The sequence below is a fragment of the Lipophrys pholis genome (genome assembly GCF_963383615.2).
Source record: "Lipophrys pholis genome assembly, chromosome: 8".
In the NCBI taxonomy this organism is placed as follows: domain Eukaryota; kingdom Metazoa; phylum Chordata; class Actinopteri; order Blenniiformes; family Blenniidae; genus Lipophrys; species Lipophrys pholis.
Window position 1 is genome coordinate 26850519 of NC_137630.1, and position 25644 is coordinate 26876162.

General features: G+C 45.1%; 1 protein-coding gene across 1 annotated transcript in view; it reads left to right on the plus strand.

Moving 5' to 3' along the window:
• The first annotated feature begins 3145 nt into the window (after positions 1-3145).
• Positions 3146-25644, plus strand: part of lgr6 (leucine-rich repeat containing G protein-coupled receptor 6) — a 38740-nt gene continuing 16241 nt past the window's right edge. The window contains exons 1-2 of the mRNA XM_080469162.1: positions 3146-3762; positions 19756-19827. Coding sequence (XP_080325288.1) covers positions 3518-3762; positions 19756-19827 — 317 coding nt within the window. The 5' untranslated portion in view covers positions 3146-3517. The remainder of the gene's footprint in view (positions 3763-19755; positions 19828-25644) is intronic.

The following is a 25644-nucleotide window of genomic DNA, read 5'->3' on the forward strand; positions in this document are numbered from 1 at the left end:
GAACTGTGGCCTTAGATTATCTTTCCATGTTAGATTTCTTCTCTGTCTCTTGGCTCCAGTGACGACACAGTGGATCATTGGAGCTGCACGTTTTGATTTTCCCGTTTTACCCAAGACGCCCTTCCTGAGCCAACCTGAGCAGGCGGGGCTTCGGGGCCTTGTGGTGACCCGGTCACAACCTCACATCCCTATAGTCCAGGGGTGTCAAACACAAGGCCCGTTGGCCAAAACTGGCAAAGAAGAAGCGCCAATGTGGCCAAACCACCAAGTAAATGGGGAAAATTCCAAGCGGAAAAACATTGTCATTTTTGCATAATGAAACAGCAATAGACGTTTTTGTACATTAGACTGTACTTTGCATCAAAAGACATTTTCATCATGTATATTCTGCGCAAAAACAAAGAAAAACGTTATAGTTTACATTTAAAGGTTACTACGGACCTTTTTCACTGGTCCTGCCCACCTCAAGATGAAATTGAGCTGTATGTGGCCCCTGCTACAGTCATTTCTTCTCTGTGTGAAGAATTCTGTGTCGCATCAGATCTACTGCCGACCTACAACTAGACTTCTCGCCTTGTCCAAACCAATCAAAACTCAGTTAATTGGTAAACTGTGGTCTCGTGAGCAGAGCACCGAGCTGAATTGTACACTTTGGTATACATACTGAGACATCCATCAAGTGCCTGCCAACTGAAATGACAGGTAAGTGTTTGAACAGGTGCATTTAGCAAACGATCCAGTGTGCGTTTCATTAAAGTACAGTAAAGAGCGCTACGCCTGGCTGCCTGCATATTTGAGGCTACGAGGAAGAATAAAAATGAGAAAAGAGAAAGACAGACAGGCGGGAGTCCAGACGTGCAGGTTTTTACACCGTGTGTGTTTTAGGGCTCCCCGAGGGCCAGACAATTAAAGAGCATTTAAAAAGATGACAGAGCTCGGCAGGCAAGACGGAGAGAGAGGTGGGAGTCCAGGCAGGGGAGAAGAAATGTGCAGGTGCATGAGGAGCATGTGCGTGTATTTAGTGTGTGTGTGTGTGTGTGTGAATGGATGTGCGTGCTGGCTGTGGGCGTACAGCAGGATCACGCAAGGTGTGCCTGCCTGTGAATGGCCTCTTCATCTGCCCGTGTGCAACTGAGGTATTTAGAGAAACAAAAAAACCTCCATGAAACAGTTTTATACTGACAATAAACAGAGAGGGAGCGACAACAGAAGGTCCACGACAAAGAAGAAGAAAAGAGACGAGGGAGAGATCATGGAGGGAGAGAGAGAGAGAGAGAGAGAGAGAGAGAGAGAGAGAGAGAGAGAGAGAGAGAGAGAACAGCTCTGAAAGAGGTTTTGTGGGGCCGTAACAAAGGCCCCTCAGAAAACACAGTGGCATAGGAATGTTAATTAATTAATGAGAAACTATTCAGCCTACAGAGGACGGTGGAGACGGAAAGACAGAGAAGGAGACAGACGAAGAGAGAGACAGACCGGCCCGGAGAGCAGACAGACCCCAAACAAACAGACTAAGAACGCAGAACCTGTAGATTTTTGTTTTCAGTGGCATGTGGTAGAGCGAGCTCTGTATAGGGAGTACAAGTGTCATGAATTTACAGGTTTCGTCCTCGTATTTGACTTTGCGTGTGTGCATACAGCGCACCGCTGATGTCAAATGAAAGCCTCACTTCACAAGTTCGAGCCTCGGCTCTCCAAGACCGCACACTTATTTTTCACATGGAGCGGCGTGCATTCTGAGTAAATCCACTAATGTTTGAAAAGAAATTATGAGCACATGTGGCTGATTTCATCAGCTCACGGAGAACTGTGTGATCGCCCCAATAAAACATGAAAATAACCAAAAACTAAAGTGAAAACTGATGCAATCACTGGAATGATGTTTTATTGTTACACTTTCAGGTATTGGATTAATTAATTATATCCCTTCTCCTCTGGAGATTTTACTGGTGAGTATTAACTGCAGGGAGATGTGCCTGAAGCTTAACAAAAGCTTTGAATGGCATGCCAGTTTTCCCTTTGATTTGTTGTAATTACAGAATGCATCATTAGGCTGTTATGCAACATCCTGTACTTACAGGTGCACAGCATGTAAAGCTTAGTTGTGTAACGTATGAAGTGGAGTCTTCTGTATTCCCCGGCTTGCCTTGGTCTGCGCAGCACTTACTGGGTCTCAGTGGAAGAGCAGTTAGATTTTTTTTATTGAGCATATACACTAAGAATTATGTGTTGTAATAAAAGAAAGTGAGGTCAGATGAGATTATTATCAAGATTCTGTGGAAAAATTGTGAGTGTGCACAGAAAGACTATAAGTTATAGACAGGCTTTAGGCCCAAGCAGCTGACACTTCTTCCCAAATCCACACTCTTCTCTCTATAGACGGGAGTGTGTGTATGTGAAATGGATATGTGAGTTCCTTTGCACCGGTCACTCATAATCTGTTATTTATCTGTGGGCATCCATGTGCATGTGTGCATGCATGCGTGCATTTCTGCGCGTGTGCGATCGCGACATTCCAGTGGAGGAAACTGGAGAAGGTGTGACTTACGAGACACTGGATTCTGCTCTTTCTGGGGACTGAGGGGTGCTGAAGTGTCAGAATTCCAATTTCCTCCAAAGAGTCACTCCCTGTCAGACACTCTGACCCTGTGCGTCTCACATGCACACACACTCACACACACTCATTCTTATCCTCCAGAGCTTGCTTTTTCCTTCCTTTCTCTTTCAGCTGTAAACACTCGCTCATTTTCCCCTCAGCTCCATTCATAAGGCCCCACAAGGAGAATCTTGTCTCATACCAGCGCACTGTTTTGCCACCACCTTTTCCTTCTCCCTTTCCCTTTTTCAAAATAAACATTCACCCTTTCCTCTTCAATTCGAGCTTCCAAGCTCAGTAAAGCAGAGGAAAAAGAAGAGAGAGAGAGAGCGAGAGAGAGAGAGAGAGAGAGAGAGAGAGAGAGAGAGAGAGAGAGAGAGAGAGAGAGAGAGAGAGAAAGAGAGGAAAGAGTTTGAGACTCGTGGGCCCCTCCCACTTTCCGGAGATGCTCCAGCCCATCCCTAAATTGTGGGCCAATGAGGGTGGCTCATTCACAACTCATGCGCTCCTTCTACAATAGGTAAGGAGAGAGAGACAGAGAGAGCAAGAGATATATACAAGGAGGGAAAGAGAGTGTGTGTGACAGAGAGAGAGAGAGAGAGAGAGAGAAAGAGAGAGAGAGGGGGAGAAAAAGTCAATGTGTATGGGGGATAAAGACAGTGTGAAGGAAAGGCCAGAGAGAGCAGAGGGAGGAAGAGCTGAACCCCTGAGAATGAGGCAGTGACTGAGAGGTGGGAAGATAAGAAGGAGATGAAGACTTTCTGACAGGACAGATTCACAGTGCGGACAACCTGCGGAGGAGAAGAGCCAGAGAGGGAGTTCTGAAGAGAGACAGCGGTGTTGAGAAAAGAGAAAAACTGCTCCTCTGTCACAAGTGAGGCATCACGGAGGACTGAGGCAGGACAGGGAGCCGTACAGGTGTAGATGCAGGCAGGTGGACAGTCAGACATGCTGCTTGTGCTTCTGTTTCTCTGCGTGGCTGGAGGAATTTGGGGGTCCACCCCCAGAGTGAGGGGGTATGAATGGACCCAGGACCGACAGGGGCCGGCGGCACCGCTGTGCCCGTCCCCCTGCCAGTGTGAAGAGGATGGGATCTTTATCATGGTGGACTGCTCCGAGATGGGACTATCATCTGTGCCGACCAACCTCAGCCCTCTCACCACGTACCTGTGAGTAACACCGCACTGTTACAAAACTTTCTGAGTGCATCATCATGTCTGCGCTCAGTGAAACCCTTTAAACTCTCCACCTGCAGGCCTCCTGTTGTGCCTTTGACCCCACTAATCATTTTCCTCTGTTAACTCATTGTATCCCATCTTAAACATGAGCCCTGATCCTCAAACTTTCCTCACTTCTCCCCCAATGCATCATGGTTGAATGGCAACTTGTTTCCAAAGTCTTGTTTTAAGAAATGAATTAAAGCTGCTCAACTGTTCGCTGGTTTCATTGATTTGTAAAAATAGAGCGCTAAGCAACAGTTGGTCACATGCTTGACCAGGAAGCACTGGCAGAGCTCACATGTAGATAAAAATGGAAAGGACCATGTGGGAACTTGTGTGTGTGTGTGTGGTGAAGAGAGAGAGAGAGAGAGAGAGAGAGAGAGAGAGAGAGAGAGAGAGAGAGAGAGAGAGAGAGAGAGAGAGGTGGCCACTACGATAAAATAACTGGACCACTTTCAGTGTCAGGTTTCTGAGCACCAACTGGAGATCCGCCATGTGCGTGTGTGTGTGTGTGTGTGTGTGTGTGTATGTGTGTGTGTGTGTGTGTGTGTGTGTGTGTAGTCAAGCAAACACTTGACACACATGTATTTGTGAGTGTGAATGAGGAAATGTTTGAACACAGATGTCCAAATGTGTGAAAATGTTTAGCAATCCATTTTTTTTCATCTACTCTGTTTGAAACCGATCAAAAATAAACACAAAGTTGTTAAGCGAATTAAAAAAAAAAAAAAATCCAATTTGAATCTTCAGTTCTTTGCAACTTGCTAAAATGATGTGTGAGACTTCAATAACACAGAAGAGGAGAAAAAAAAATGACATTATTTTTGAATATGTGTTTAAAACATTGGTTGCACCACATTAAAAATGCTGTTAATCTACCGCTATTAAGAGAGTAACAGGGCAGGTTTAGGACTTACATTTCGAAAAAGACTTGACCTGAACTGTTGCTTGCGCCACCCTGCTGTGGCTTGAAGCCAGACCTTTCAAATTGCTTCACTGCGTAAGCCCTCAGAGGACAGATTACAGGCACTTTGTGATAACTGATATTGAAGTGATAGAAGTCAAGTCCAGGAAACAGGGTGTGATAGAGCAGTTTTCACAGGGGGCTCTACAAGTATTACAAGAGCAGAGGGGCAGAATTCAGAGGGAGTGCGGAAAGAGCAACAGTTTATGTAGCAAATGACTTTAAAAGAGACACATGAAAGAACTGTACTTGAATGATGCCTGACTCTGGGGCTGTCATGGGAGACCGTGATGGCCGGATTTCACTTCATTTAAAGTTAAAACACATGTAGAGTTTATGGTGTTGAAATATGGCCTCCAACTCTATCCAGGAATCACTCTACCTATGAGAACATCAGGCTTTTTGGCCAACAATGCGCCATGTGACACAACTAAATCAGCACACGCACACACCCAAAGGAAGGCCGAATCTTGCAGGGAGGGTGTTGAGCCTCTCGGTTCTCCTCTAAAATAAAAAAACAGTGATGACCTGAGAGTCCCTTCGTGGAAATCCACACTGCTCTTAACCGCTCCACTCCAGCCACACACAAGTACACACAAACACACATCATGCCTTACAAATACAAGCTTAATTGTTCATTTCCCCTCATTACCTAACGGTGGAACTGCACCAATTAGTGAGTTTGAGGGCTGATTTAGAATAAGATAAATAAACTCAGCGACCAACCGCACACGCCCACACACACACACACACACACACACACACATAACATGAAGAGGAGAAAATAAAGGGGACAGTGGGGGAGCAGGAGAGATGCCACAACAAATTAAAATACCAAGTCAAAGAATCCCAGATTTCTGTTTTGCTTCCCCGTTAAAAACCATCAAGCACAAACAAAACAACCTCGTCTCCCAGAGAATGAATGCATACGAACACATAACTCAGATCACGACTGTAGCCAGCACAGCAGGCTTCAGTTTCTCATTTCATCCTTGAGTATAAAAGGTTACAACAGCGGTGAGCCGGTCCAATCCCCATCAGGATCTCTCGAACTGTCCAGCACGGCCGGCTGTGCTCTGCAGGCTGGATTAGCCTCCAAGCACATATCGCAGTCTGCCGAGGTCACAGGGATTTGCTTGGGAACAGTCCACATTACAAACTACATCCACACAACGCTGTGAAACTATATGACATCATTCACCCTTGTCATCGGAGAGCTCTTCAAAGTGAGCTGAAATGCACATGCTATAGCAACTGAGAGGGCAATCCAGGCGATGCATTTACACTCTGGTGTTTATTTGCACACTTACTTCTATTTACGCCCTCTTACTACACCAACTGTACATAGAATGTAAACATACTTAAAGTGCAATCGCAAAAACCAAAAAAAAAGAAAGAAAATGAAAGAAAGGGGAAAAAAAGAAAAAGCCAAAGACACTACAGGTTGACTCTACAAAGAAGTGCAACTACTGAGAGGCGAAGGTGCTCCGAGCAACTCGGAGCAGATTGGTTCGAGATTTATGACAATAATCGTTTCCGTGGGCAATGCATGAAATGAGCTGTCATGTGAGACGCTTTGAAAGATCTTCTCTTTGATATCAGATTAGGAAGGAAAGACAGTGCCCAAGGGTGTGTGTGCGTGCACTTGCGTGTGTGTCTGCGAGTGTGCGCGCGCGCGTGTGTGTGTGTGTGTGTGTGTGTGTGTGTGTGTGTGTGTGTGTGTGTGTGTGTGTGTTGGGTTGAAGAACACAGTGTACAATTTTTGGGGTTTTCTGGTGTTTAATGTGTAGCTGCAAGCACAGTGACTTGTCATGAGAGATGGCTTCACCGTGACACAGTAAATAGCCTGTTTGTCAGAAATGTTAGCTGGAAGCAAACAAATTCTGTGGACCTACGGCTTTTTAAAACAAACACTGAATCATACAGAAAAATGTAAATATGTAAAACATCGGGCTGATGCCATAACCTGTAACATAGCCTGTCAGTTTCCGGAGCTGAGAGGTGCTGATGTTTACCCATCTCACGCTTGACTGATGTGTGTAGGAGTGTATGCTGGTCTGTGACTGGATCTGAGCTGCATTTTAGGTGATGCTTTGTGGTAGCGGTGAGTGCGGTGAACTTCTAACAGCATTTTGGCCAAAGCCAGGAAACCACAGCTAGCGCGTTACCAGACAGGAAGACCACGGAGTGTGTGAGCGGGTGCGCACGTGTGCGTGAATGTGTGTGTGTGTGTAAAGACCACCCAGACTGCAAAGGAGTTTTTTGGGTTTGTTTTTTTTCAGCCTGTGTAGGTGAGGCAAGCATGTGAGTAATAATGGCATAAATACATGAAAAAACCTGGAAAAAATATCTGACATGATAAAGGATGAAGATTAGGAATTGGTGACAGCAACATTTCTATTGATTGATTTGGATGATTTGTTTGAGGCCGCGCGTGCACACACACACACACACACACACACACACACACACACACACACACACACACACACACACACACACACACACACACACACACACACACACACTGGGGACAACTTCCTGTCTCTGTGTGTTGACCGTGACAGTAAGAGTCGTGTGCGTGTCATTTAGCCATTATGTTGATGGAAGGATTCTTATCATGAGTGACCGGGGGTCACTCTGTAAACATCATGTCTGAGCGAGAGAGAGAGGCAGGGAGAGAGAGAGAGAGAGAGAGAGAGAGAGAGAGAGAGAGAGAGAGAGAGAGAGAGAGAGAGAGAGAGAGTATTGCACGTGACAGGAGGAAGATTTGAGGGGGAAAAATGAACAAAAACAAGAGAAGTGAAGAAAACAAGAAAACGGTGTGTGTGTGTGTGTGTGTGTGTGTGGACAGTGGAGGGTCTTCTATGCAGCAGCTATCAGCCTCAGCATCAGTGTCCTGGCTCCAGACGTCTATGGTCGCCCCCACCTCAACTTCACTTCCCTCCTCCTTTTGCTCTCTCTGTTGAACCCCCCCACCGAACCCCCCCCCACCCCGCCTCCATGCACTTATCCAGGAGTAGGAATCATTCCATTAAATGCTTGACTGTGTGTCTTCAGAGCAGGTGTTGAAGGTTATCGTGCAGCACTAACTGTAAATGTCTGATCAGTGATGTGTAAGTGCCTCTCACAAAATCAAAATGATTGCACACAGCTCAGGGCGGCAGGATGGGAAAACGAAGGGTGTGTCCCCCTCATCCAAATGGTGCAAATGTTTTCAAAAAGTTTGTGTGTGTGTGTGTGTGTGTGTGTGTGTGTGTGTGTGTGTGTGTGTGTGTGTGTGTGTGTGTGTGTGTGTGTGTGTGTGTGTGTGTGTGTGTGTGTGTGTGTGTGTGTGTGTGTGTGTGTTTATGCAGGTTAAGGGAGGAGGTGCTTTGGCCACGAGCCCAACAACTGTCAGCCCTGATCAGAGAGTTATGCACCTCTGATTATGAAGTGGAGGAAATCAGTGGCATATATCACCACGGTTAATCTGCCGTGCTGCAAAAGTTGCACGAGGACAGAAAAAAATGTTTCTCCTCTCCATTCCTTGCTTCATTCACTCCTTTGTTCCTTCCTTCCGTCCCACAAACTTGAAGTGTCTGCTTCAAAGTGTCAATTCCTCAGCTCTGTCCTAGATTCCCTGGAGGCCCCGCAGTGAACACCAGCAGAAAAAGCCACTTCCGCTCGCTACAAAGGTGATATTTATGCCAGCAGGGTGTTGGAAAGAAGGGATAGGCAGTTAGCACTGGATAGTGCACCGGTTTGTGGTTTCCTGAGAGCAACCTGGGAGGCTTTTAAATGTCTCTCAGGGACAGACGGCAGGTAGGCAGGTACAGAACAACAATGGAAACAATGACAATTCCCTCAGGAGCACAGGCAGAGAAGACACAGAGGCCATAGTGTGCTCCGCCGCTCCATATCCTGTCCTTTAGAAAAAAGGAGAAAGCAATCAGGACATGAGATCTTGAAGGGACCAGGGGTGGAGGAGGTAGGAGATCAGGGATGTGAGGTGGACAATGTGTTAGGAGACCATATGCACATGAGCCCCGAGTGCACTAAAAAACAAGTGGGGTGAGTATTTGTTGGAGTCAGACTGATGCCCACTGACCGAATGTATGAATGTGTGTGTTTCGTGTGATGGCAGTGTGACGCAAGTATGACATGGGGGCTAGGAATGTACTCTCTGTGATGTGCGGTTGTGGGGTGAAGGGCTGCTTCTGACTGAGAGAATTCAGAATGCCTGCATGGCCCAGATTCCTATTCAGCCCCTTTCCAACCCTGGGAATCCATGGGAATGTTTGTTGTGTGTGTGTGTGTGTGTGTGTGTGTGTGTGTGTGTGTGTGTGTGTGTGTGTGTGTGTGTGTGTGTGCGTGCGTGCGTGCGTGCGTGCGTGCGTGCATGAATCTGTGCAAGTGCACTAGCCCTCTCTTTTTCAATACAGAGAAGGCATTGTCCTGTACCGGGACAGGCAACAACGAATGTCCCAAACTGTCCCAGGGTATTTACATGCATACGCCAATCTTTATGTCTGAAAAGACACACGTGAACTCCTGACTTGGGACTTTGCAAACCGTGCATATTATTTTTCAATAGAGCATAATAGTTTAAATTAAATTCTTGGCCTTCCCAGATGAACTTGTGTGGTTTTTCTTTCTGCAATAAGATGCTATTCAGAGCAGCTCACAGTAAATACTTTCATTCTAAATGAGGCGACCACAAACTGCATCTGTAAAACACTTTTCACCCACTGTTTTCAAAAGTAAATGATGTAATTTTGTGATTAAAACAGCTCGCTAAACATTTTTAGCATCAGAGATGAAAAGAAAGAAAAATCTGGCGTTCGCCAATTTTATTGACTCAAAACAGCAATTAATTTTGTTTTGTTCTTTAATAGAAAAAAAAAAAAAACCCAAGAGAGGCCACAACAAGACATTAAGGAGAACGTTTACATGAGTGCTGACAGCAGTGTATGTGTAGGACACAGCTCTCTAAGTTCTCCCTATACCTCAACATGAGTCTGTCTGTCTCCATCTGCCTATCTGTGTGATCGCTGGCCAGGCTCACTGAGCAAAGTGCCTCATGTAGGGCTGGCAGTGTGCAGGTGATGACTAGCAGGAGCTAATGATACTTAATGCCCTTCCCAACCGTGCACACGCTCACGTGCACATGGACATACCCGTGGCACATTACAACTTTGCACATCAAGTTTGCATTCACACACATCCATATACACACGGTCTTGTGTGTGCGTGTGTGTGTGTGTGTGTGTGTGTGTGTGTGTGTGTGTGTGTGTGTGTGTGTGTGTGTGTGTGTGTGTGTGTGTGTGTGTGTGTGTGCGTGCGTGTGTGCGTGCGTGTGTGTGTGCATGCAGAAAAAAATATCCTATCTTTCATTATTTACCCAAAAGCAACCCATTTGTGTGCACAACTCTCGTCATAATCCTTGTTTGTCTCTTAACTTAACCAGATTGTAAACTTGGCCTGAACCACATCTTAAACCCTAAGAATATGTCAAACGTTGTGGGAGCCAGCAGCCTGATCCCACCAAGCTAGATCGGACTTGAACAAGTGTGGTGTGTTTTCCAGACTCCACACATAAAACAGGATCAGGCAGTCAGGTGTCTGTTTTTTTTCTTTTTAATGTTAGGATAGACATGAGACAGTCAGAAAAAAAACACACACCAAACAAAACAAAAACTAAACTCTTTTGTGGAAGACGTACAGAAAAACTGGGCACAGTCAGTGAAGCATAAAATTATATGCAGGAATAGAACATAAAACTGAACAAAAGCGTGCGCACAAACAGGTGCATATTATTGCGCCTGGAAAGGATGTTTAATGACTCTGTTTTCTACGTAGACACAGAGAATCAATTTTGTCCTCCCGCAGTTAATGCTTCAAAGCTTTTCATAGAGCACGATGCTACCTGAGGTCAGGAGAAATGATAACGTGTTCTTTTCTCAAGTACTCAAGTAACAGCAGATACTTCTGAGATACTTGAAGTGAATAAATAAAACTACAAGCAGGGAGCGCTTCGTTCACCTTCAAATATTTCTTATTTGAAGGCTCCCCTTTGGATGGAGAAGGCGTCGGTCTGATATTGTCTGTTTATTCTGGTTCAGTTTTCCATTTCAGTTCAGGTTTTTGGGTTGAAATTTCAAGGGTAAAAGTTTGAACTTGTCAGAGGAGAATACTGAAACTTGTAAATGTGACTTAACTCTACTTCCCATATGCGAGGTGTGCCAAAGGGAACAAAGATCTGTCTCTAATGCCACACACACACACACACACACACACACACACACACACACACACACACACACACACACACACACACACACACACACACACACACACACACACACGCACACACGCGCGCACACACGCACACACACGCACACACGCACACACACACAGTAGAGGCGGATGGGAATACCTCACAGGAGTGTCCAAGCAGTTGAGGGGGGAATAGATGCACAAACCAGAAGGTAAGGAGAAGAATGAAGCTGTGCGATCAAGTGTGATGAAATCTGTTCTGAGACTCTTAATTCCAGAGGGTTCGTTCAACTGATATGACTGCAGAAACAGAAGTCAACTCGCTGAGATGGCATAATCATTGCAGGGAATTTGGCATCATATTCCCCAAGAATGGACTTCACAGGTGAATTTTCCATCTGCTATAAAGGGACGCTGGAGGGAGTTCTGCCACTGCAGGGCCCGTGCAACTGCAGCCAGACTTACTCAAGTCTCTATTACATGTCTGAGAAGGAGCGAAAGAGGAAATCTGGACTTTTTACATGCATGGCAAGAGGCCAAACTAAATCTCTTTAAACCAACAGCGGCCACATGTCTTCGTTGGTACGGGGTAATATTTCAACAAGCGCTGATCTAAGTTCGTTTCTAGATGTTATCAATGGGTACCGTTAAATATATGGAGCAGATGAGCTGATCATAGATCTTAGTGCAGCAGAAATGGGGTGGGGGGGTGGGTTGAGCCAGAAGTGGATTTGAGCGGTCCTCTAACTAGATCCAGTGTCCTCCTGTTTCTGCCATTCAACCAAATGAAGTCATAATAGAGGCTGACACTAATACTCATCGGGTTTCATTTACTGTTGTATCCACTGCTGAGAATCTGCCTCGAATCAGCGTGCAAGAAAAAACACCTCTGTAAGAGATACCCTCGCAGGATGTGTGGAAAAGTGGTGAAATTTGTAAACCCTTTCCCCACATCCTTGTCGTTACTTTGACAGATTTAACTGGCATGTCCTTCAAATGGCGAGGAGCATGCCTTCTGATTGCGAAAGAAACAAAAGACGGCAGGTAACAAACGCGTATGAAAACCAGACTAAATATACGGCCCAAAACAACAGATTAGAGGCCTCCGGGCAGGACTTTGAATCTCCCTGTGCCTCCCGAAGCTGTGGCCTGCTCACAACAGCTGCCTGTCAGTCCCGTCCACATGTTGGAGGCAGTTGTATGTTGTGTAGTGCCGACTGTTCCAACACTTCCTGTTCCATTACTGAAGTGCTTGACCTTTCACCCCCCTCCCCTCCATCTCATGACAGGGTGTGTGTGGGAGGGTGACGAGCGGACATGGAGTGTGTATGTGCACGTGTGTGTGTGTGTTTGTGTGCGTGCACAGTATACCAGGGTATGAATAAGTCCCAGAGGGCACAAGTATGTTTCCCATGACATGGCCTCAGACTAAACAGCCGCTTTCTCCACCCAGACATCCGCCTGTCATTCTCCCCAAAACCGCAGCAAGCGGAGAGGAGCACAACACATTGAGGCATCTCCTTTTTCTGTCTCATTATCTCCTCTTTGCCCTTCATCCCTCCCTCTCCGTTTCTCTGCACTTTTGTAGCGGGGTCCTCCCCGTGGCCCTCCTTGTCCAGGTGAAAGACGTCTCCTCGCTCTCTCCCTTGCTCTTTGTGCCCCGTGAATGAGGGAAGGAGAGAATAAGAGAGGGAAAGATAAAGAGAGAGTGCCTTCGGACACAAAGGGCAGTGTACCCCTCCCAGGAAGTCTGGTAGAGAGGGAGAAAAACACACACACACACACACACACACACACACACACACACACACACACACACACACACACACACACACACACACACACACACACACACACACACACACACACACACACACACACACACACACACACACACACACACACACATCTTTAGAGGAAGGAGGAGGGGAGGACAGCATTGTACCCTCCTTCCTGACTCTTTGTGTGTGTGCGTGTGTGTGTGTGTGTGTGTGTGTGTGTGTGTGTGTGTGTGTGTGTGTAAGCTCATGTGTGACAGGCAGAGAAACTGAATGCCAAAGCAGTCAGTCTATTCAGATAGAAAAAGCAAACACACTCAGAACTCACTCTTGCATACAATTTACGTGCGCATGCACACACGCACGCACGCACGCACACACACACACGCACACACAGCCATTTAGACCCTCTTCAAGGCGGTGCCCCGGCGCTGACTACCAGTCGCATTGTGTGGAATAAAAGATCCTCTTTCATCGTGCCTTAACTGTTTCAAAGAGCTAAGCGGAGAGGATCAGACGGGCTGAATCCGACTGAAGACATTACTGTCATAGTTACAGTAAAAGACAGCCAAGGTGTGGCTCAAGCAGCCCTAATGCAGAACTCCTGCCCTCTGGGCAAAGCTCTGGTTGTTGATTTCCACTAAAGATCTATTACTCTAATGTTCCTCTTAGATAAGCCACCTTCAAAAGCACAGAGCTTACTGCCATTATGAGCGTTTTGTTTGGTAAAAGTCTCCACCTGAGCAAGAGAGAAAGGGATTGGCAAGAATAAAGCGACGGAGAGAGAGAGAAAGATAATTGATTCTGTATGTGTACATAAGAGAGAGAGACAGAGAGAGAGAGAGAGAGAGAGAGAGAGAGAGAGAGAGAGAGAGAGAGAGAGAGGATCAATAAAAACATCCTTTTCAATCCACCGACGTAGGTCTTTTTTGTTCACATGCTTTCCTTCATTTTTTTATGTTCTGTACCTGCATGTAATTTAATGCTTGAGCAACGTGCCCAAAGTATTTCCATACAAGTTTTTGTTTTCCTGCGGGACAATGTATTTCCGCTCAGTGAAGTGAATCGAAATCATCTCTTCTCTGCTCGGCTCTGTTTGACCGACACATATCAGGCCCGACACACACACACACACACACACACACACACACACACACACACACACACACACACACACACACACACACACACACACACACACACACACACACACACACACACACACACACACACACACACACACACACACACACACACACACACACACACACACACACACACAAAAACAGACACCTGACCAACTGATCTTATCTTTCTTAGTCTAAATGTATATCCACTCACCAGGGTGGTCCGTCATAGACCCCACAAAAAAACAAAACCTGTCTCAAGTGTGCACAAGCGTGTGTGTGTGTGTGTCTTTCAACATAAACAGGAGTGTTTTTCATGATGTGGCCAGTTGTTTTGCTGCGCTAAATCACCAGCTCTTGTCAGAAATGCTTCCAGTTTGAAATTGGCTACAATGGAGCTAGGGGCACATTCACACCCACACACACAGGCGCTTTGATCAGCCAGCCGATAACATACTTCAGTAGTCCTGTTGACGGCAAGGAGGAAATATGATAAATCGCATTATTGTAACTGCAGGACTGCGTAGCCCCATGCTCCAATTGAAATGTGGAGCAGAAATGGGGAGAGAAAGAGAGTGCGAGCAATAGAGTGGCATAAGAGAGAGGGACTGAAAGGGCCCAGGCTGATGAATGGAAATGTACCTCTGCTTCTTCATGCTTCCGTTCCTCCCTTAAGACAAGCTCCTTGCCATGGTTACTCTATCAATCACAGCATAAAGCAGTCAAATATCCAGTACTTTACCTTTCTTCCTGTGCCAAACTCTCCTCTCTTACATTCACATGCACACAAGCAAACACTTAGACACTCTGCAGAGGACAGACTGAGCGATCTATCAGAGCTATCGGAACTATGGAGGGAAGAGCGATGGAAAAATGCTCGTTTTTAGTTTTTTTTCTCCACTTAAATTGCAACGCTGACCCTAAATTTCACTCACGCTTCTGTGCTTGAAACACACAAGTTCATGCACAAACACGAAAATCAAATTCTTCTCCGGGGAAACGGAAAGTGATCACTGAGGGTTTTCACTGTCATTCTGCAGCCCCCCCCCCCCCCCCCCCCCAAAAAAAAAAGAGGGGGAGGCACATTTGTGAGCGTGTTTGTTGGTGAGGGTCTCCATGTCTTCTTCCTTTGTCCCAAATGTTGCTGACTGGCCGTCGGCTCGTCATTCAGCAGCAGAGGGAGATCTGAGGAGAGGCGATGGCCTGCGTGTCTTTGTCAGTTGAGAGATGTGTTGTCTTTACGAGCGATATCAGGCTGCTGTCTTGACGCCGCGATGGCCCAGATAGGGAAGAGTGGTTTCCTTACAGAGTAAAAAAAAAAAAAAAAAGAAAAAAGGAAAGAAAATGAACCATGTGGAGACCAACACTGCAATCAGGCCCAGCAATGTCCACAATATAGTGAAAGTGGGACGAGAGACTGCAGCCGCCACATGTGCAGGCTCACTGGAAAACAATAGGGGTGTGAAAATGAGCGACAGACATCTTACCACACACACCGCAGCCACCTATAAATGGAGAGAATTTTGTACTGCCACACAGACACAGATACTGACACACATGCTTGCCTCCAGTCGGCGTCTGTCTCACACACCACGCGCACGCGCACACACACACACACACACACACACACACACACACACACACACACACACACACACACACACACACACACACACACACACACACACACACACACACACACACACACACACACACACGTCAGAGTTGCCCCATTAAACCGGGACACATAAACCCCCGGTTCTAATTGTGAGTCTCCCATACACACTGCGAAACCTTTGAGCGCTCTCTTTCTCATTTCTTTCGCGTTTATTTGCGCTGAAAATATCTGCACGTCACAGCGCCAGCCGACACAATGCACATGTGGTAGTCATCAATCATAATTATCATGGTTTAAAAAAGCCACAGCTGTTATTTGATTTTAAAAACAAGCCATAATGCAGTGCCTTCCAACGATACGTCAAGTTGTCAGCGGAGGCCTTGGCCTGCACAGCAGAAATCGCTCTCTCGCTCTCTCTCTCTCTCTCCAATGAGCTTGTTGGAGAGCACAGCCGAGCTGAGCTGCATTCAACCTTTCCCCATGACTCACCAGTGTGTGTCTTTATTTTTAAACATTTTCTCTCTCCATTGCTGCGTGTTTATTCTGTCTGAGTGAAGCCGCTGTTATGGACTTCACACAACGTTTGTTTATGGCTTCTTTAATCAGGACCAGATAATAGAGAGCTGTCTCCATCCTCGGGCGCATCCCCAGAAGCGGGGTGTGTATGTCTGCGTGTGTGTGTGTGTGTGTGAGTGTGTGTGCATGCGTGTGTGTCGCTTCATTTTAATGATCCACCACAGTGTTCCCATAAATATTTTTCTGAGTAGAATTAGTACACAGACGAGTAGGATTAAGGTGTGTATTTGTATCCTTTATGAGGCCTCGTGTGCTTCCTGTGTCCAAAGGTGATGTCAGCTGGATTATTGTGACATTTATCTCCATGGTAACTCTATAATCATTTTATGCTTTACGTACATTACTTGTATTCATTTCAAAATAACTTCATGAAGTCTGGACAGATCGTGTGAAAAGAAAAGAGGGAGACAATACGTACAATAGATATATTCCTTTGAAATCGGTGCTTTTCTTAACATATATAAATAGAGATTGAAATAGATAAAAGGAATGATCACTACGAATATGAAATAAAACCTCACCAACTTTAAATGTTGGCCATGATTTCCACTTTACAGTATCGCTGATGAAATATTTCACTATTCTCTAATGAAAAAAATGATTGGTGATACAATACATTATATAAAATATCATCTTGAATGTTTTATTTCAATATTTTCACACTATATGCAATATGCATCTCAACCAATTACAGCGATTTATTGCCAGAGAAAAGGAAGCGGTCCCATATCAGGACATTGCCATCATTAAAACTTCACATTTCCCTGCACCAGAACTGTCACCGATTCATGTCGCCAATCTACTAATTCATATGTGGATGTTTCTCTGGGTTTCTCCCACAGTCCAAAAACATGTATTTCCAGCTAATTGCTGATTGCAAATTGCTCGTAGGTGTAAAAGTGAGTGCGTGTGATGCACCAGTGTCGTGTCCGGTGCCTAATCTGCCTTCACCCAACCTCAGTGGGGATTGGCTCCAAGCAGAAGACGGATTGTCTTTGAGTATATGTTTACAGACAAACTCTAGTCTGATTGTTGGACAGCAAAAGGTTTTACCCAGACGTGTTGCTGATGTTTGAACCCTGCAGTAATAGTTACCTGCATATCCTGTGCTGCTCATGGGATGTTTTCTTGTATCTCAGGTGGAATTATTCAATCTAAGAAAATCAGGAAATCCTTTAAAATCCACTGCCAGGCTCAAACGCTCTTCAGATTATGGCATTATGACACAGTGCACTTCAAGAGAACATTAGGCCCTAAAAGTCCGAGGTTTCAACGGAACAGATCCCATCCAGCTCTCTGTAAGGAGGGTGAAATCATTGCCACCTACTCTGCAAACTGTTATTGTAACTTTCTGGATTTGCGGGTGTGATTAAAAAAAATGTTTTCCATGTGATCTGTTTCAAAGAGAATCAAGCGCTTGCTTGTTTAAATATGTTGGGGAAGTAAAGCATTTTGAAAGGATATACTTTATTTTTTTTATATGCTGGAATACTTTTTATGACATGACTGTGGCATCATTTTAGATGATGGCGCTTCAAGAGAGATCATTATTCGCACATTTTAAGGTTTAGTACTTCCTCCCGTGTTGTATTTATTATCTTGTCTCTTTTCAAAGCTAATTTGCTCACTTGTTCATTTCTGACTGCAGTCATTCAATAACAAAAAGGACAAAAAAAAATATACAGTTATATCATTATGTTAAAATATTTAAACGGTACTTGGCTTTTCATTTCATGAAAACACAACTTTGATGTTGAATGAATATTCTATTACTTCATGAATGACTCTTTACATATACCCGGACTATTTACTCTGGCTTGCGGGGTCCCACTTCTCCTCTTTTATTGGCCTTGTGATACTTTCTGGCATGTTACCACAAACACTTAATATTCCCACTCTGCACCATAAACGTACATAATGCCACTGCTCCGCATGCTATGTTCCCGCAGAATGTGACAAAAAGGAAAATACTGGTAATTATCAAATTACCTCAAAGCTAGTTTGAGTAACACTGATAACTAAGAAAGTGATATCATTAATCCTGCCATAGCGAGTCATAAACAGTGTTAAGTGATTGAAAGCATCCGCCCTGCGTGTATCCTTGAGTTCCACCTTGAAGCCCTCTCTCTGCAGCCAGACCTCCCAGGAGGGGTGGGGAGCATTTGTAACAGGAAATTCCTGTGCAAGGACACTAACTTTTCATAATTAGACTTTTATATGGAAAACAAAAATTCAATAACTACGTAATTATCTGACCTACAAAATCTCATGTCAAATGGAAACAGTCAACACTGTAAAATCATTAAAACAAGTGAGAATGCACGTCCTCACTCCAAGTGACACTTTCAGTCGTCTCGGCCGTTGCCTGATGTCAGATGTTATCCTTGACTGGGCACCAAAACCCTTGGTATACTGAATTTGTCTGGTCTGCTAATTATAACTCAAATACCCAGATTCTTGAATCGGAGTATTGCCATGCAGTGTTTCTTTCCACATGCCCTTGGAGCTGGATGTAGATCATGTCTGAGGACAGATCCATCCAGCCTCCCTGTCAGCTTGGCTGACTTGACAAACAAACAGCCAGTGTGTCAAAACTCCCAACAGCAAAGGGCTTCTGAGAGCACAGTTTACACTTACAAGCCCGGTGGTCCGGCTTTATGAGCAATGGTTAGTGTCACACACACACACACACACACACACACACACACACACACACACACACACACACACACACACACACACACACACACACACACACACACACACACACACACACACACACACACACACACACACACACACACACACACACACACACACACACACACACACACACACACACACACACACGTTTGAGCCTCACTCTTGATGCAAGACCCCAAGGGCTGTGAAAGCAAAGAAGGGTGACGTAACACGTCCTTGCTTTCATTGTGTTTATCAAAGAGATGACCTTACATGACTGGGCCACAAGGTTATACATGTTTTCTACCAGAGGCTGACACATAAGGCGTCCCTGAGTGTTAAAGAACTTGTGTGCGTGTGTGTGTGTGCAGCATCTTGCACCTCTCCCTTTTGCCGCGACGCAGCTGCGTCAACACTCACCCCTCAATACACCCTCTCGCGTCAGAGAGTGTCGGAGAGGCAGAGAAACAGAGTGCGTCTATGTTACCGAGGTGAACAAAGAGGAAAGGAGGTGGTCTCTGGAGAAACCTGAGGAAGAAGGAGACAAGAGACTGAGGAGAGGGAGAAGAAAAGAGAGAGAGAGAGAGATATGAAGGGAGACTTGAGGGGTCAGATCTGAAAGCAGAGTGAGACATCTGGAAAAGAGAAAGAGTCACTGGGATGAGGAGGAAATTACAGCTGCCCAACAATGATTCATTGGGGAAAATTCTCCTCTACATCTCCCTCTCCTCCCTTCTGTCCTCCAACCTCTCTACCTAACCCTCTAACCTTTCTTTCTGTCCTACTCCCTACACTTCATGATGGATTGTCATGTGAAAAAAATTAAATAAAAATGAAAGAACTGTATTTCCAACATGTTCGAGAACCTTCTAAGGACTGTATTAAGTTGCACAGTGATTGATACTTCAGATGCTGATACCCGGTGTTTTCTCTTCCTAGGGATCTGAGTATGAACAACATCAGCGAGATCCAGCCCAGAGCCTTCCATCGACTGCACTTGTTATCGGAACTGTGAGTGCGAAAGATTGCTCCGCTCAGTTAACAAGCCTTCACTGTCACGGCTCACACGAGACAAGAAACAGTAACTCCTCCACACATATGCACAGGCATTCATACATGGGGTTGATGATTCTGGTCTGCCTCTGATCTCTCCTACTAAGAATCCGCCTGTGGCATTATCCTAGTATGACTGAACCCGGGGTGGGGGGGGTGCGCAAAGGGAACTTGATATTCACTCAGAGAGTGAGTCTATGGCCTTTAAAGTATTTACAGAGCAGGTCATATGCATCCAAACTGCTGCTTTCTTGCCCTCTTTGACTTTGTTTCAGCTGGACCGCTCAGCAGGAGCAGGACACTCGTAGAAACGAAGACTTTGCCAAGAAAAATACACAGCGTAGAAGTTCAGGACAGTCACCAGAAGAGAGACAGGAAGAAAAAAAAACAAAAAAAAACTGCTCAAAGATCTTATACAATTCATTTCGGGGACGAGTTAGCATTATGAGAAATGTTTCGATATTGCTGCCATAACACTAAACTTCAATATACTTTTTTGGCAAGTGACAAATATAATCATATTTGACTAAATGAAACTGGAAAAACATGATATTATAATGTAAATATGATTTCCCCCCATTGCGCCCCTTGATTTCTGACATTGCGGTGCAGTTACATTTTGTCCAGGGCTTTGCAGTGTAAAAAGTATTGGTTTCATTCTCACAGGGCTGTTGAAAGACAACACCGCGTGGCAAATTTGCTAAACTTTTTGAACACATTCTCAGTCAGCCTCGCCGATATCTGATCTGACCACTCAGCAGAATTCAGCTTAAGCCGGGTTTGACAAAAGCAACCCGCAGATTTGCCCTCCGGGTGTGACTGTGTGTGTAAGTGTGTGGCGTGTTGTAATTCATAGGGGCTTATGTGTGTATGTCAGCCTTCACATGATTATTTTACTTCTGAATCCTGCAATGTTTGTGTCTGCGTTGGGGTGTTTGAACAGACCGCTGTTTTCTTTGCTAATTCTTGCAGCTGCAGCCTGTGAAGCATGAGCTAATGATGATGAAAGCACAAGGTTAGCTGGAGAACTGCTCGGCTCACTTTGAGGCACAGTCAGACTCCAACTGAACAGCACAACAAAGCTGGGCGATTACATTTGGTCACACAATAAAGTCTCAATATTGAATTTTTTTTTCCCCCCCTCTGCTTTATTGAATTGCTGATCTGAACTTTTTGCAGTCATAAAAACTGTCAGATAATGCTGCTGGCGTGATAATAGGAACCACACTGAACAGAGTGACGCTGAACACTGGGGCTGACATTTCTCTGCCTTGGGGAGCTGGGGATTGGGGGTGGGGGGGTCGGATTTTGGATGCGGCTCCACCTGCAGAACCACAGACAGTCTTCGCAGAGTTTTACAGCCCTGTTGATCTTGCCTCATCTCTATTGCTCTCAAGCTCTGGCACTTTATGGAGAAATGATGTTGCATTGTAATTCTTCCAAGAAGGATGTCCCTGCCCTGGAGCCAATCTTTTGGAGCCTGCTGACCATTTCTGGTGATGAGCACTGATGATGATGATGTCTCGAGGGAGTCTAAGATGACTTAGATGGATGGAGTATAGGAGGTTCGGGTGAACGGCTTATAATTACAACAACTTATGACACTTAGAAAAACAAACCCAGGCACTAAACACAAACATGGCTGGTTTGACAGTGACGGCTTTTGATGTGGGTCTACAGCACTGGTTGGTAGCCCTGGGAGAGGCAAAGAAGCAGGCATGTTGTGACTGGTAGAGTGATAAATTGTTTGATGTTGGGCGGCTCTACCTCACTGCTCCCCCACCCCCCCGCTCCCCGAGTTCACTGTCTCCCTACCATCCAATTCATTTCTGCAGCCCCCATCTCAATTTTACTGCAGGCGATTGCAAGCTGTACTTACAGCCTTTACAACTTCTTCTACTTTTGATCCCTTTTCTGACTCTCTCCACATGCTTGCAAACCAAAACAAGTCTGCTAATGGCAAGAAGCCCAACTTTTTTACCGCTTTACATTACTTAGAGGACAAATGCAAATCGCATTGTGTTGCATGTTCTCTCTTGGTTCAGTTCTTAGCTCTTGTAGAATTCAAGTACAAATAATAGAACCCTTTGACGGTGAAATTACCGTTTGTTTAGCTGTGACACTAATATTGATAAAGCACATACAGTATATGTAATTGCCCCTCCATTTAAGGTTTTTGCTACCTCTTCCATTGATCTGATATCCTTCTTATTAAACCTTCATTTAACACTTTGATCAGTGACTTGCTTCTCAATCCAAAACACACAAACCTGCATGCAACTGTCAGTCAGACGCAGCCTGAAGAGCGGCGACTGCAAGTCTGTGGATTAATGAGAGGGCAGCAAAGCCCACACTCAAGTACATAGAGTCTCAGCCTGGTTACTCATCTACCTGACATATCAAAAGACATCCTCTTCTCGGATGTTCCGCTCTAATATCAAAGATGCACTTTCTACCGCTGGTCAAATTGCAACTTGAACCCGGCAGAGGATAGTCGGAGGTGAAGCTGCCCTCTTAGAAGCTCTTTCTCGAAACCACTTTAGAAGGCGACAGTGCTTCCAGCCTATCATCATTATCAAAGTCCATGCTGTTTGTACCTCTACAGATCACGTTTCGCAGTGCCTTTCGCCTCTGACTCCCATTGTAATCAAGCGTTTGGATGAAGTCTCTTGTATTCATCTTATCATTATCTTTAGCCATCAATCACCTCCTAATTACAGAGCTCAAATAAGACCATTCAGAGAGACTTGACAGGCGAAACAGCCCGGCTCTCGATAACTGCTGGCTTGGCCTCTTTGACGTACATTATTACCAACTTAAGTAAATGGGTGCAGAATATACTCCTGGCTTCTTTTATCAACTGGAGACTGAAATACCGATACTGTAAAAGTGATCCTGTTTTTGGCAGTAGCTCTTAACTCTGGAATATTCATCCGACCGCATCAGAGGACTCTGACTATCGCACATGTGAATTCCAAATGTAGAAGACGAGCAGTGGAAAGCGGAGGCGAGTGCTGCCCTGCTTGTCTTCCTCTCTGTGATAAGATTGTCTGCCGATAGGCCAGAAGTATGACGTAGGTGAGCGTTAAGAGGTTACGATATTGGCTGGCTTGACGGTCCAGGTGCACCGCACAGCTGGAATTATTCAGGTCAACAAGAGCCTTTCTTTAAAGAGCTGCCAATGTTGTTTTTTTGTTAGTGTGTTTCTCTCTCGCTCTCTCCACAGACAGACACCTCATGTGTCCATATTTTACTCCTGCAATTTCAGAGGGTAACGGTAGGTTAAGTGGTTGACCCGCAGGCTCAACCGCTTAACCATCTGCATCTCTATTGATGGGTCAGGGTGTTAAAGGTCACACATGTATATGTAGAGAAAACACCCACGCACAAATCATCCCCACTCTGATAAAAGCCTGTTCTTTGTCTGCTTTCATCATCAGCTCCCATCAAGCACCCTGTCCCGGCTGCCACTGCGACTATCACTACCTGAGATATTATCCCAAAACACCACGCCGTCTTTGTTCTCTCGGCCTTTAATCCGTCGTTTTGTTTATTATTTTGAGGCAATAGGACATGGTGATACATGGGATAATCAGTTTTTGGGATGCTTCAGTTAAGCCCTCATTGATCAGCACCGATAGCAGGGTGGTCCCACCTCTGTTTGCGGCAGCATCCCTCTCATTTCTTTCCCCTACGTACGAGCAACTCTGGCCTCTGTTATTTTACCTATGAATCATTTCAAAAGACTTGAATTATGTCGAGGTGGAATTTTTATCTATGCAGCACAGGGGCCAAGAACAATTCAAACAATCCCCAAATCAAATTAAGAGAAAAAATAGTTGGAGCCATGCTTTGACAAGAGCAAGGCGCCTTTCATTAGGATGAGATTGATGTGGAACGACTCGGAGGCTAAGTGTGGAACATTCACTCATACGTGCAATCATTTACACACATGTACACACATAAATACACACACTGATATCATGGAAACAGTTGGTCAGTGGCAACTGCCGGTGCACTGTTGATGTCTATCAAGCACGTCTGAACATTTCTTTTATTCAATATCCGTCCTCACTTTCGACATAATTATCCATTTGACAAATGAAGTCAGCAAAAAAAAAGAAAGAAGAAAAAGCATGATTCGACTCTAATGCTGTTTTGGCTTCAATACTGCAGTTAATAGAGAAAAGCTGGGTTGGCAGGAGGACATGCACATCATACCATGGCCCTAACTACAATGTTTGTTTTCTGAAACTTTAAATTACTGGTGTTTCTCATCCCCCCATAGAAAAGACATTTATTTTTCTTTGGTGCTACCTATATCTTTGTTCCATCAAAAGCATCTGTAACTAATCATTGCGTTTGAACGGGAACCAAGCGAAGCCACTTAGGGGTCTTTGCAGAAATCGACTTAAATGTGTTTTACTGGTGTCAGGACCTCAGGAAAGCCTACTGAAACAGTTACCTCTGGAAAAGTAGCTAGTGAAGTTGTCCCCTGTGACCAAGTTGTGCAACTGTGGAAACTGAAATGGACTTGAAGACAAAGAGCTTTCATCCTCTAAGTGACAGCAAAAAGGGCACAATCTTCTCCGTGAGCGGAAACCTGATCAAAGGGCAACACTGGCCTTATTTATTTTGAAATAATAATTAACGATTAGAATCTGACGGGTCAAAGAGGTGGCCGGCCCGTTAGAGAATACCTGCCAATCATCTGTCTGTCGTTTCTGTGAAATACAAACGGAGGCATCGTGCGGTGACCTCTGTGTTTGTCTGAATACTTTTGGGAGGCACGATGAGACGGCACCACGATAGGACAGATAGCCATCAACGCTTTCTGTGAAGAAGTATGCTGATGTGGGTATGCATGTACAGTGTGGACGTGTGAGTGTTTGTGTTGATAGATATGAGCTCTATAAGAGTCCTACTGAGCCGAGTGTGAAATTTGGCAGGCGTGGGCAGGGCAGTGCGGTTTGCCACTGCACTGTAATACAAATGAGACATGTTGACATGAGTATCAGATGTCACAGGGAGTTTGCTGGAAGCCCTCATCCATTACCAAGTGGATGATAGGGGGGCTGGAAACGCAGACAGCGTTCTATATCAATATTTCAATATTCTGGCACAGACGCTGCAATGTTGCCAGAGGCAGGCTGCTCAGCATAGAGCTGAAATGTCAGGCAAATGTCACCTGTGGAGCAGCGGTGTGAGGTGGAGGAGGGTGCCAGTGAATAACTTTGACGAGTGTGTGTGTGTGTGTGTGTGTGTGTGTGTGTGTGTGTGTGTGTGTGTGTGTGTGTGTGTGTGTGTGTGTGTGTGTGTGTTTAATAAAAGTGGGTGGTCTTGAGCAGTGAAGACCAAATCTGTTTAAACCGTGCTTCCAGCCTGTGACCTTGAGAGTTACTCTGTTGGACTGAATGTTATTTATTTGGACATCTTATACACACTCACAAATGACCATTAGGTGCTGTGTTTGATAAACAAACTGATTGGATTGCTTGTGTGAATGTGTGTGGTTTTGCTGCCTTGCTGTCCGCAAGGCCCCTCAGATTGGGCCCAATTTACCTCAAGGACGTGGAAATTAGTGCGTGCGTTCACACCGCACACATGTGTTTGCGTACACACACGTGGTATACACCTTAGTATACACAGACACACATAAACACACACACATGTGCACTTCCATTGACGCACTGCACTTGTTGACCCAGTCTCAGTCTCATTCAATTCAGTCTTTACTCACTCATCAGAGCTCCCAGGATTGGTTTGGGTTTCAGG